At 36.7% G+C, this 13352-nt stretch overlaps 1 protein-coding gene and 1 pseudogene across 1 annotated transcript; both read left to right on the top strand.

Annotated features, from left to right (window-relative positions):
- Positions 1 to 4953, top strand: part of LOC137712300 (subtilisin-like protease SBT3.6) — a 28523-nt pseudogene extending 23570 nt beyond the window's left edge.
- Positions 4954 to 6571: 1618 nt separating this feature from the next.
- On the top strand, positions 6572 to 9938 carry LOC137712301 (subtilisin-like protease SBT3.10). The gene is made up of 10 exons (XM_068451403.2): positions 6572 to 6715; positions 6809 to 6900; positions 7008 to 7105; positions 7182 to 7334; positions 7409 to 8070; positions 8153 to 8244; positions 8333 to 8572; positions 8658 to 8772; positions 8868 to 9060; positions 9137 to 9938. The coding sequence occupies exons 1-10, from the start codon at positions 6590 to 6592 to the stop codon at positions 9700 to 9702; spliced, it is 2337 nt and encodes a 778-aa protein (XP_068307504.2). The 5' UTR covers positions 6572 to 6589; the 3' UTR covers positions 9703 to 9938.
- Positions 9939 to 13352: the final 3414 nt, after the last annotated feature.

Here is a 13352-nt window from a genome sequence, read left to right as displayed (position 1 = left end):
AGATAGTGTAATATTAAGAAACAACTAAGGTAATTTAAAAGCATCTTTATTCTCTGATTAATTGGATTAGCATATAAACATCCTACTACACAGCACCTTTACTTATCATCCGATGAGGAGAATACATTGAAATTTCCTAACCTCTACGTAGTAAGAAATCCAGCGGCGTCATTCCTCTGTATAGTACGGAATTCGTGTTCTAACTGATAGGGCACTTGTTACCACATGTTCCCCATCTATCCAAGTAAGACTGCCGAAGTAATATCCGGTGTTCACTCGATGGGTAGTGCAAACTTCAACTGTGAACGTGATTGTTTTAATGGCAGAATTGAAGACCAAAGTGTCAGGTCTTACAGCTACACTAATGCCAAGTGGAGGGTCTATGTGAGCTTTATACACTGAGTTGACTGGACCGACTTTTGTGACGCTTCTGGTGAGGTTTATATTCTCTCTCAAATTTCGAATGGTGATGGAAAGCAGGTTCATATCAAGAACTGAAGGCCTGGTACTAGAACATGCTGTGACTTGTCCTACAAGTTGAGAGATACCTGAGGAGTTGTAGCCAACAGCACAAAGGTATTTTATGTAGTCCCCTTTAGAGTTCACAATTCCACCTCCGTAATCAAACGGATCAGCCCACTTTTGAGAAGATCCCTCTGCAAAGATCGGTAGACCAGATGGATTGTTTCTCCATGCTGCATCAAGGAGGTCAGGTTATTCACATTTCATTTGATGGTTAGAGACGAATTGAAAGCTAAGCAGTGGTAATTCTAAGGATTCCCCGGGGATCAAACTTTTGTGTTTTTGTACTGTAAAAATATATATAAATGAAAAATATTAAATCAAAATAAATAGATGTAAATATGTATTATTTATTTAATATGGATTGTATATATTGTATATTAAAATGTTATTTGTACCAGTAATCGGTTTATGGATGAGTGTTCTTGGAGTAGAGAAATTTTTAGTTGTAACGTGAACACAAACGTTACACCACGTGTTTTAATAAAAGTGGTGGTAAATTTTATTTTTTAAGTTATTAACATTTTGGTACACATATCCCACCATTTGTATAATGACACGTAATATACCATTCCGTGTACCGATCACACTGAAAAATCTATCCTTGGAGTAGTAGGTCTGGCCCTGAACCTATGTGCCTATGACCAACCAGGATGCATTCCTCTCTGGACCAATCATTTCATGGCCGTTAGATGATATCCTATGGCTAGTAATCAATTTCTTTTAATAGTTTTAAGATAAAAAAGTCTCTCTCTTTCCTCTCTCTATTTTTTCCATCAAAAAGCTTAGAACCCAATTTCGCATCAAAACTTCTGCCTCTCGCCCTTCTCTTTCAACATTGCAGTGATGAGCACGGCGTCTCCACGACTTCCCTTTTAGGGGTGCTCCTCAAGCCTCTGAGTTCCGATCTTCGCGAGATGGCTCAAGCGAAGATCGATCCAAACTATATTTCTCCTCTTCCTCCCTCCCTTGGTTTCATGATTTCACATCAAACATGAAATTTGACAATTTTTTTCTTCTTGCAATCAATTATGTGGCTGTTCGGAAAATTTAATTCATGAGTTATAAGGGTGAAGAAAAGAAGTAGGGATTAGGGATGGAGGACGGGGGTAAAGATCGGGTTTTGGGGTGTTTAATGAGTTGGCTTGATTGATTTTCTACTTGTGCAGGAGGCGAGGGGAAGGTGACACTGAGAAGCAAAATAGGACGGAGAGAGAAAGATGTCACGCAAGCAACGTCGATTTACTGGTAATGGTGAAGAGAAGAAGGTGAGGATTGAGAGAAGGTGAAGAAGACGATGAAAAAGAAAGAAAAAAAAATCAAATTAATCTTGACCATTCCTCTTTTATTGAACGTTGGTGATTGAAGGATCCCCGGGATCCCTAGAGAAGGGATCCGGAGAGGATCTGATCCCATAATTAACATTCACAAAAACAAGTGCTACGGTTGGTGATTAATTAAGCTTGTCTACATGCACACATTTGTCATCTGAACTCTTGTCTGATAGGATTTTTACCATCAGCAAAAGTACATGCACACATTTGCCATCCGGACTCTAGTCTGATAGGATTTTTACCATCAGTAAAAGTAGGGATAAAAACACTTAAAAATACTTGCAAGAATTCAATAAAAACACTTAAAAATATTTGCAAAAATACAATAAAAACACTTAAAAATATTTGCAAGAATACAAGATTGTTGTAGTATTGCAGCTCAAACAAAGTCGTTAATGAATAATTTGTATTTAACACCAACTCTTAATTAATTATTTAAAACAAAATTTAGAAAGTATTGATTTTATTATTTAACATAATAAAAATGAATTTAAAATAAAGATAATTAAATAAATAAACTAGAGAACAATTTAAAGAAAATCAATTTGTAAAAGCCCTAGGGTTCACCTTAACAATCCTATATAATTCTTCCAATTACTTATGAATTATCCATGCATATTTTGAAGGTTAGGTTTTCTTAATATATTATACTTATAACCTCTAACATATAACGTATATCTAACATGTAACCCGTCCGGACGCTCGGAACAAATATGAACATGAATGACTCATTAAGTTTTATAAAAATCCTTTGAAAAACCATGCAACCCTTAAGATGTGGTGTTCATCGTAAGTGAAATTACTATTAACCACAAGAAGCCAACGTCAATTTCAGGGAACCTTCTAGCCAAAATTGCATCAAATTACTTTTCTAAAGATCCTAATGGTGGTCAAGCATTAAGAAAATTAGATAGTTTAAAATGATGATCAATAATTCAAAACATGCATGCATAATATCATAAGTAAATTAAAAATAGACTACATATTCTTACTAAGGCTCAAGGCTTCACCCTAGCAAACTAAACTAGTTATGAACAATCATAAAACAAAATATTATTGAGAATAAGGATGAAAAACACCTAGAAAATAAACTTGAAAAACTCTCTAAAGTGTGCTTGCGTTCTCCTCCTTCTTCTTCCTTTTTTTTTTTCACCCTAATGGCTAAATATCTTTATTTATACTACCACAAAATAAAACCCTAAAAGGTTTTCTAAAAAACTAGGAAATAAAATAACAAAAGGATAACTAGGAATTACATTCCTATTCTAACTAGGAAATTTGCCCAGCCACAAATCAGCCACGTTTTTGGACTTCCAGGGCTTCAAAACAAACCCAAAACAACTTGAATTAAAACTTGAGATGTCCCGAACATAATTGTAGAAGGCCTCGAACCCAAAAGGCATCATCTTGGACGCCAAAATGCCCAAATAAGCCCAAAACGTTACTTTGACAGCAGTGCACGCTGCTATTTTATTTCATTGCCATAAATAAACCACTTGGTAGAAAATTATGAAACTTTGACATGAACAAGTTGAGAGACACATGAACGTCCTCCAATTTGAATCACTCCAAAATTCATTCATTTCATCATGTTTTGCTCGAGAGGATGTCGGATGTTCTACTTTGAAAATACATATCAAAGTATCAAAGTTCACACAAAATAACTAATAAATTAATACTAAGATAAGGGTAAAATATATAGTGAAATATTGACTCATCAAATACCCCCAAACTTCGCTTTTTGTTTGTCCTCAAGCAAAACAAATTAAAAACTAACAAACTAGAAACTTAAACAAAATTAACTGAAACAATTTTCACCTTTAAGTCATAAGCCATAGAAAACGTTAAAAATCAAAACATCTTTCCAAAAGTTCCAACTAATCATTTTAGAATCATTATTCTCTTTGTAAAAAAAAAAATGTGACAATGTTGTTCTTTGTGGTACACAGATCTATTGTAGAACTGAGCCCTTCTAAGACAGTGACAGGAAAGCCTGTATCGAGTCAAGTTGCTCACTTCTCTGCTAGAGGACCTAATTCCATCGCTCCTGCAATTTTGAAGGTAGAATTTGGTACCACATTAGTCCTGTTAAGCAATGCACCTTTAGATTAAGCTGAATATAGCTTTTTGTTGGTCGCAGCCAGATATAGCCGCGCCTGGTGTGGGTATATTAGCCGCCAGTTCTTATGATCCCGCAATGGATGGAGGATTTGCCTTGCTGTCGGGGACATCAATGGCAACTCCCCACATTGCAGGCCATGTGGCACTTCTAAAATCGTTGCAGCCTGATTGGTCCCCTACTGCAATGAAATCAGCACTAGTCACAACAGGTTGATCTACAACCATAATAGTTAGTGTCCACTAGTCAGTGTTGATAATGTAACGAAATTGGATGGTTTCGAGATTAGATCGGCACATTAATAATAGCAAAACTTTTTTCTTTTCTTTTGCAGCATGGAAGACTGATCCATTTGGAGCGCCAATCTTTGCTGAAGGGGCAGCGCAGAAGCTTGCGGATCTATTTGATTATGGAGGAGGATTAGTGAACCCGAACAAGGCAGCAAACCCTGGCCTCATATACATTATGGACACCAATGACTACATAAACTACCTTTGTGCGTTTGGCTACAATACCTCAGCTATTTCTCTACTTGTTAAACAAGCCACATCATGTCCTGTTCCAAAGCCTTCAATTCTTGATGTGAACCTGCCTTCAATTACCATTCCAAATCTAAGTAAGAAATCCTTTAACACCCACTCGAAGTGTAACGAACGTTGGTCCTGGCAAGTCAACGTACAAAGCCTAAATTAACCCTCCACCAGGCACCAATGTACTAGTCAGGCCAGAGACATTGATCTTCAACTCTACAGTTAAGACAATTTCCTTTTCAGTTGCGGTTTCCACCACCTACCGAGTGAATACAGCATACTTTTTCGGAAGCCTGACATGGACTGATGGGGTGCATGCTGTGACAAGTCCCACATCTGTTAGAACACAAATCATACGATCCTATACTGATGACAATTGAGCAGATCATATACTCATCCAGTAAATTGTATTAATACAGACACATGATCGAATAGTGAGTACGTATAATAACGGGAATATTTCCGAAGATTAGGTCTGCTTCCCCTCTCCTTTGTGAGCATAGTTTGTTTATTGTACAATACACGGTTGTAAATAATATGAGGGGGAGTATGAATGCTTGATGAACAACTATAGACTCCATTGTCTTTCAAAGTGGAATTGAAATTCTCATGAAAGTGGAGAGCAAAGGAATTTGATTCTCTTTTTTTGTGTGGGTGCAATGGGGAACAGAGAACCAGGTTCCCCAGTGGGGAGATTAAGGGGCTAAAACCTGCTTTAGGAATCTCACCAAATTTTCTTAGCATTAACTTTTAATGATGAACATGCTCAATTTGTCAGAAAAATGTCAATTGTAACTGCAACTTTTCTTACGTCATCCTACTCGAGAAATTCTTGGATGTCACTAGAGTTGTGTACTATTAATGTTTATCTCTCTCGTCACGTAATATGTGATGAGAAAGATAGATATATACTTATATACAATTGATGTGAAAATCTAATTGCATAATACTAGACTAACATATAATTATATACAACTAGTGATAGGATCGACTTCCTCGACACACTCACCTTATGTTGTCATCATGCTTCCCTTTTCAAACATTATGGGGCTTCTATAGAAATGCCTTTCGTCGCAAAAACAATCCTTCTTTATCTTGAAAAAGAATACCGAGTCCCACTAATGTAAGGCAAAAGCAGCACTCTTAACTTTGTGTGCTGGGGAATCTCACGTCAGCCCTCTCATAAAATGGCAGTCCAATTTCGACCCCAAAATTAAAAGGCAGTCCAATAAAGGTGTATAAGGGGCCCTCCTGCAATACACTGCAGCACCACAATGATTCACCTAAACTCTACATCCTTCAAGTACACTGTACATAAACAAAAATGCCAAGACAACAGTGTGTACAATATGATACACGTTGGCATACTTTTTTTTTTTTTTTTCCTAGAAATGACGTATGTTCTTTGTGTATATATTTTTTTTTTTTGTTCTCAAAAAAAAAAAAAAATATAACCCACATTGACATACTTTTTCTCTAGGCAAAATGTTTGTTCTTTGTATATAATACGATACACATTCTCATACTTTTTCTTTTGACGCATGTCAACATCAAAACTTATCAATATTTTCTCAATGCATTATCAACCCAATATCCGTCCTTTAATAAAAAAAGATGTCTTGTCTAGAGAATCTATTCGTGTTTTTGTACGAGCTGGAAAAGATTATGCTTGGCAATGGTGGTCATGGTTGACGGCATACATCACTGAAAGTGTGTGCCCTACCGTTCAAGTTGACACAACAAAGGGCTGGGGAAGTAGATAAAAGCAAATTATTCAAAGTTTTGAGCAAAAAATTCCTACCCGAAATGATACCCTCACATGGTAATGCATGATTTTCGTATGTGGAGCTTTACACTGGAAAGTCTTTGGCCCTGCATCTTTTTCAATGGATTGAGCAAATATTAAAGGGCAGAAGTAGAACAGTAAAAAGGATTTTCCACTTTTCACATGTCCATTAGGACTATTGCAAAATAATTTGGAGATGCAGGGAATGGCTGGATTATAAAAGTCTGCAGATTTTACCATGAAGCAATACCTGCAGTAGGAAATCACAAGAGTTTTCATGTCTTTGATCCACACGTTGATGGATTCCGATACAAGAAGAAACCGGATGTGCGGACAAAAAAACTACTCTCTTGTGGTTCTTGCTCTTTGTTTACTTCAACACTATCTCCATGTCTCCGTAACATTTGTTAATGCCACAAGCGAAGTGAGTGTATTGCGTATTTTCCAAGTTTTAGCTCCATTTCCTTTTTTCTTTTTGCTCCTTGGACACGGGTTTCTGACAAAGGAATGTTTTCAGGTGCACATTATATATCTGGGAGAGAAGAAATATGATGATCCTGCATTGACAAAAAAGTTCCATCATAAAATGCTAACCACCTTGCTTGGGAGGTATGGCTTTATCCTACATTATTCGTTCTTTTAGTTCTAATGTCGATATGATTTGCATTCGGTGATATGGAAGATAAAGATAAAAATCTCCTTTGGGTTATCTGAAGCAAAGAAGATGCATATAGATCGATTATATACAGCTACAACTATGGATTTTCCGGCTTTGCTGCAAGATTAACGGAATCTCAGGCAGAAGAAATAGCAGGTATTGTATTTAGCAAGAGATTACATTATGAGCATACTATTTTATCAGCAATCATGGCTAACACAGTAAGCTGCAGAGTTTCCTGAAGTTGTCCAAGTGATCCCGAATCGCGTTCACAAGCTCCACACAACCCGAAGTTGGGATTTCATTGGGATTCATAAGTATTCATCGGACAATCTTTTAACAAAGAGCATGGGCAAAGGAACTATCATTGGTGTAATAGATTCAGGTACAAACATATCTTCAGATAAATACTAGTACAGTTAAAATTGTAGTCGAATACCAATGCGACTATCTGTGCAGGTGTTTGGCCTGAATCCGAAAGCTTTAATGATGATGCCATGGGTCCTATCCCATCACATTGGAAAGGCATTTGCCAGCAGGGGGAATACTTCAACTCCACAAATTGCAACAAAAAAATTATTGGTGCACGATGGTTTAGAAAAGGTGCGAAGAATCAGTTCCAAAATCTCAATAAAACCAACAATGTGGACTTTCTGTCACCGCGGGATGGAATTGGACATGGCACTCATACGGCTTCTACTGCAGCTGGGTATTTTGTGAAGAATGCCAACTACAGAGGACTTGCTTCCGGGCTAGCCAGAGGAGGAGCCCCTCTTGCTCACTTGGCAATTTACAAGGCCTGCTGGGCCTTCGAAGGATGCACCGATGCTGATCTTCTGAAGGCATTTGACAAGGCCATTCATGATGGAGTAGACATCATCTCTCTTTCTGTGGGCAATGAGATTCCTTTGTTCTCGTACGTTGATCAGCGTGATTCAATCGCAATTGGTTCGTTTCACGCAATGACGAAGGGAATTACAGTAGTTTGCTCAGCAGGAAATGATGGCCCTATCTCTCAAACCATTGTAAACACTGCCCCATGGCTCATCACTGTTGCAGCCACCACAATCGACAGGGCCTTTCCGACAGCCATTACACTCGGAAACAATCAAACTCTCTGGGTAAACTAGATCATCCTTGGGGTTAAACGTCTGGAATATAAAGCAGTTGGTTAAGATTTCTTGCAATGGTTGTGTTTTGCAGGGTCAATCTATTGATGTTGGAAAATACAACCCTGAATTCGCTAGCATCACATACTCTGAACGCATAGCTATAGACCCGACAGATGATTCAGCGTGAGACATATTCTTTTGTTTCGATTATTATCTTGGTTTATCTTTGTGTTTATGTACCTTGTGTCACAATCTTCCATGTTACTTCAAGCAAGGATTGTCAGCCTGGAAGTCTCAATGCAACATTAGCCTCAGGGAAAATAGTACTTTGTTTCTCAAAATCAGATCAACAGGACATCGAGTCTGCTGCAACCACCGTGAAGGACGTGGGAGGGGTTGGACTTATATTCTCACAGTTTCGTGATGACGGGCTCAGTTCATGCGACATTCCATGCATCAGTGTAGATTATGAAGTAGGGACACAAATACTTTCCTACATCAGAAGAGCAAGGTAAGACATATGAAGATGGATACAACATTAGAAGTTAAATGTTCACATATATGACACAAACTAATTTTTCCACTACGCTATGAAGGCATTCGATTGCAAAGCTCAGTGATCCGAAAACTACCGTTGGGAAATGGGTCTCTCCGCGAGTTGCGTCTTTCTCCGCTAGAGGACCTAGTTCCATTACACCAGAAGTGCTTAAGGTACTGCAAGGCTCGCGAAATAAATACATAAATAAAAGTACTAATACGTTTTTTATATTCATATTTTCATCATGTCATTTGATCTATGAACATAGCCGGACATAGCTGCACCGGGAGTAGACATCATAGCTGCATTTCGCCCACTTGACACTGAACATCGCAGCGGTTATGCGCTGCTATCAGGAACTTCAATGGCGTGCCCTCATGTCGCAGGAATAGCAGCTCTCATTAAATCTGCACACCCAAATTGGTCTCCTGCTGCAATAAAATCAGCTCTAGTCACTACTGGCAAGTCATCAAACCAAAATCATCAACACCATATGTAATTTCGACACTAACCATTCAACTTTTATGAAAATTGCAGCTTCCCAAACTGGAACAGATGGGACAAGTATTTCAGCTGAAGGCTTGACGCGCAAGGAAGCTGACCCTTTCGACATGGGAGGAGGGCATGTTGATCCCAACAAGGCAATTGATCCAGGGCTCATCTTCGATACTAGTACAAAGGATTACATTCAGTTCCTCTGCTCCCTTGGTTACACTAGCGCATCGATTACTAGATTAACCAAGAACACAATAAATTGCTTAACGAAAGGTCATGGAATGAACTTCAACCTCCCATCTATCACAATCCCAAACCTCAAAAGGGCGACAACTGTGTCAAGAACCGTGACAAATGTGGGACAAATTAACTCGAAGTATACGGTATTGGTGCAGGCTCCTTCTGGCATAAAAATGACAGTTGAGCCTCAAAGTTTAAGTTTCAATATAACCAGCCAAATTCTTTCCTTCAAAGTTACCTTCTTCTCTACCGAGAGAGTGAATGGAGGTTACAAGTTTGGGAGCCTAACTTGGACAGATGGTGAGCATATTGTCAGAAGTCCAGTAGCGATTCGAGTGATAGGATTCGAATCGTATGTTTATGTATGAGAAATCTGGGAAACAATGTGACTGAATAATAAAATTTGAGATATAGGATTGCTCCAATTTCTGCGAAGGTATTAGCTTTCAAGCATATATCCAATTGGATAGAGTTGTACTTGAAAACTTAATACCTGACGGAATTAATGCAATTGATATTGGCTTGGACTAAATTTCAAGCATATGTCCAATTGGATTGAGTTTCAAAATCTATGAATAAAATATCACTAGATTGGATAGTCAAATTATGAAATTTGAACAAAATGCATTGTCACTTTTTATTTATTTATTTATGCAAACTATCTAATGTATGTTTAAGACCCTATGATATTGGACTGGAGATGGTTTCAAATGAGAGATTCTCTTATGCAACTAAGTTTTAGTTTTAGTGGCATTATTGTCTAATAAACGCTTTGTCATAAATTTAAAAGTGCACATTCTGTTCAATAAATGATTGACACGTTGTAAAATTGTGACATTACTATAATTTTCTGGGGTTTTATAATTATGAGTTTTGAATTCATGTGGAAGGGCAAGACCTTTGTGCCATTATATATTTTCACTTAATGGTGCAACCACCAGATAAGATAAGTTTACTGCAGAAAATTATAGATCCAATCGGGTTTGTGGACTCTAGGATTCGTATTTGAGTGCTTAATAGTAATATTTATAATACTACTCTTCTTTGCATTTGGCAGTCATCAACCCGAAGGATGTGAGTATTCTGGTTGTTGAATTATTAAAATGTTTGAATTATTATTTGTTTTTAAAGTTGTGGCCCTTCACAATTCCAGATTAGGGATTTCATTTTCTTTAATTTTTTTTTTTTTTAAACGTTACTCCCAACGGTCGTAGAAAAGATTTTCATAACTGTGTGTGAATGAATGAGCAAACTGATGAATGCAACGGTGAATTTGAATGACTGGGAAGGTTTAGGTTCTGGTGATTATTGGATTGCTTGGAGTATTGCAATTTTATTTTACAATAGCAGGTAGAAAAGGTTGGGTTTCCCGGTGAGTCTCCGATCGATTTCAAGTGGCTAATTTTGTGAATTTATTGAATCAATTCATTTGTTATTTAGCTTTCTTGCGTTTGGGTTTGGGTTTGGTTTTAGGAGAGGGTGGCACCTGATCTGTAGGTTGAATCAGCCTCACAGTTTCCGCTAGAATCGCAGTGAAAGGTCGGTATTTCTAACATTTTTTTTGTTTTTGCTGCATGTTTGCTCTCTGCGATTTTGTTTTTAATCGCTTTTTGTTTATAATTTTATTTTTCCTTTGGGTGCATGTATTTTATTTTTCCTTTGGGTGCATGTTGATGCAGTGCAGGCTTATTCTTGGTGAGTTGTGTTTTATTATTCAATCTTTGTGGTTATTTTTAGTAAAATGAAATGTTGACATTGATAAAACATGACATATTGCATACTTAGTTAATATCCACCATGCATCTCACAGAACTAAGAATGCAGGGCCAGAACCACCGCATACTTAAATAGGTGATATTTCCTATTTTCATTTTTTTTTTTTTTTGAATCTTTTTTTTTTGAATTTATTTAGTGAATATAAAAGATTATATTTACATTGAAATATGTAAATTACAAACTGTAAATTTAATTATCTAAACCACATTTGCAAATGACAATCAATGTCAAGCTTTAGGTAATAACGGTGAATGTATTTTGGTGGAGGTTTTGGATTCATTTTTTGGTTTTGTCAAATAAATTTTGTTGTGCTGTGTGGTGTGGTGTCAAATCGTCTTAGAATGTTGATGCCTCGGATAACTGATAAAGGATAAGGTGTTATTTGATGGGTTTAGGCACAAGAAGCATCCTGTTCTAATAATTTGTTTGGTGGCATGGTTGTTTGATTTCAAGCCTTGAATTTTGTAAACTTTCATTGTTAAAAGTGTGAGTTGATGATTACATGGGCTCATTTTCTTGAAGAATTTAAATTGTGTAACAATATCTCATGATTATGTGAATGTTCTGAAGCATGTGCTATGGCTTTCATGAAATGTTTTAATTCAATTTTTTTCATTCTAATTATGGATTAGTAAACGAGTTACTAATTTCTTTGATTTCATATTGTAGAAATCATATCTCGATTTGAATGGTTAGTGACCTATTATAGAGTTCATGACCTCTAACATTGTTGTTAGCAGTTTCTTTAATCATGTTCGTTTTGATAGTGTTTCATTGCTCAGAAAATTTAAGAATTTAAAATATCATGGCTAGGGGTTTTAAGAAATATCCAAGTTCAGTAATTTAGCACCCTTGTTCTTGTTAGGATTCTCCAACTTTCATTTGGATCAAATTTTGGGTCTGCATGTTGCAATTGAGGTAAAAATTCAAAACTTTTATAAATCTTTGATTGATTGACCAAGTTTTATTGTATAGATGATGCAAGAATCAGTCGCCAAGGGTTCGAGAGAAGGGTGGTTTCAACAGAAGTTGAAGCTCTGGCTCTCGGTTGTAAGTTCCATAAATCTTTGATTGTGCAAATATACGATGATTTCTATTTTATGTCAATGATCAAAATGTGTTATTTAATATTACGGTATAGTAATATTCCTCTTTACTTGTAAGTGGGAGATCTTAGGTTCGATTCTCGCAAAAGGCGAATTTGAACCACATTGTTGCTAGTCCATTGTGAGGCTAAACTCACCCCCTTCCCTTAATCTAGATAAATATAGATTGTTCAAAAAATAATCAAAATGTGATCATAATTAATATATATATATATATATAACTGAAAGTTTTAGTTCCAGAGATTGAACAAGTATCTGATTTTTAAAATCTATTCTGTCATGTATTTTATTTTTTTATATTTTTTTATTTTTTTGGTAGGAGAAGAATGAAATTACGATTAAAAAGGTCATGTGTAATATGCGGAAATGTGTCACCACTATTAAAGGGCTGGAGCTTTTGGTGAGCTATCTGTTGTGTTACATCCTTTGTCCTTCTATTTGGAGATTCTTATTTTGTTCCTACCATAATAGGTATAAGCTATGTAAGATATTCAACATGTTTAAGACATTTTTTTCCTTATTGAACGTGAGGATGTAAATAGATTTTCATATATTCCACGGGTTTAACACATATTTAAAACCCGCAGCATTGAATGGTCTGAATTGCTTGTTATCTTTTCTAAAGTAGAAGAGGAATTGGCTGTAGCTTAGCTACAGTCAATGAATTGTCATCCAATTTCACCTTATTTGCAACAATGTCATCCGAATGGGGCCGGGTTTGGGCTGCCCATCATGCCTTCTGTGGGCTTTCTCATCAATTAGTTTAAGCCCGGTCCTTTAGGAATCAAAATGACGAGACTGACCATCTGGGTTCAGATCACACGGTGAGGATGACAAGTTAGTGGGGTAGGGTAGTCATTTTGTCCTTAGGGTTTTGGGGCGATTTGGGTTAGGTTGTTTCATCATTTGTTTCTTTCTTGGGTAAATTGCAGTTTAACTCTCTGAATTATTTTTTTGGTAAATTAATCTCTTAAACTATTTAAATCAGCCAATTAACCCCTTGCAGTTATATTCGTCCACCATTTCGTCAAATTCAAGGGTAAATTAGTCATTTTATCATCAATTCTTCCTTGTCAATAGCAACCACAAATAAAAGAGAGCTATTAGACCCACCTCATTATCTTATTTTCTCACCC

This window comes from Pyrus communis, chromosome 14 (genome assembly GCF_041283825.1).
Source record: "Pyrus communis isolate YQ-2024b chromosome 14, ASM4128382v1, whole genome shotgun sequence".
Classification (NCBI taxonomy): domain Eukaryota; kingdom Viridiplantae; phylum Streptophyta; class Magnoliopsida; order Rosales; family Rosaceae; genus Pyrus; species Pyrus communis.
Note: the sequence above shows the minus strand (reverse complement) of the source record. Positions and strands in the feature narration are given on the sequence as shown.

Bases quoted from the DNA above. Each gene is read 5' to 3' on its own strand.
- LOC137712301 (XM_068451403.2), top strand. From the start codon at position 6,590: ATGGATTCCGATACAAGAAGAAACCGGATGTGCGGACAAAAAAACTAC. The intron at 7,335-7,408 runs GTACAAACATAT...CTATCTGTGCAG, and splicing joins CATTGGTGTAATAGATTCAG to GTGTTTGGCCTGAATCCGAA. The intron at 8,071-8,152 runs GTAAACTAGATC...TGTGTTTTGCAG, and splicing joins GAAACAATCAAACTCTCTGG to GGTCAATCTATTGATGTTGG.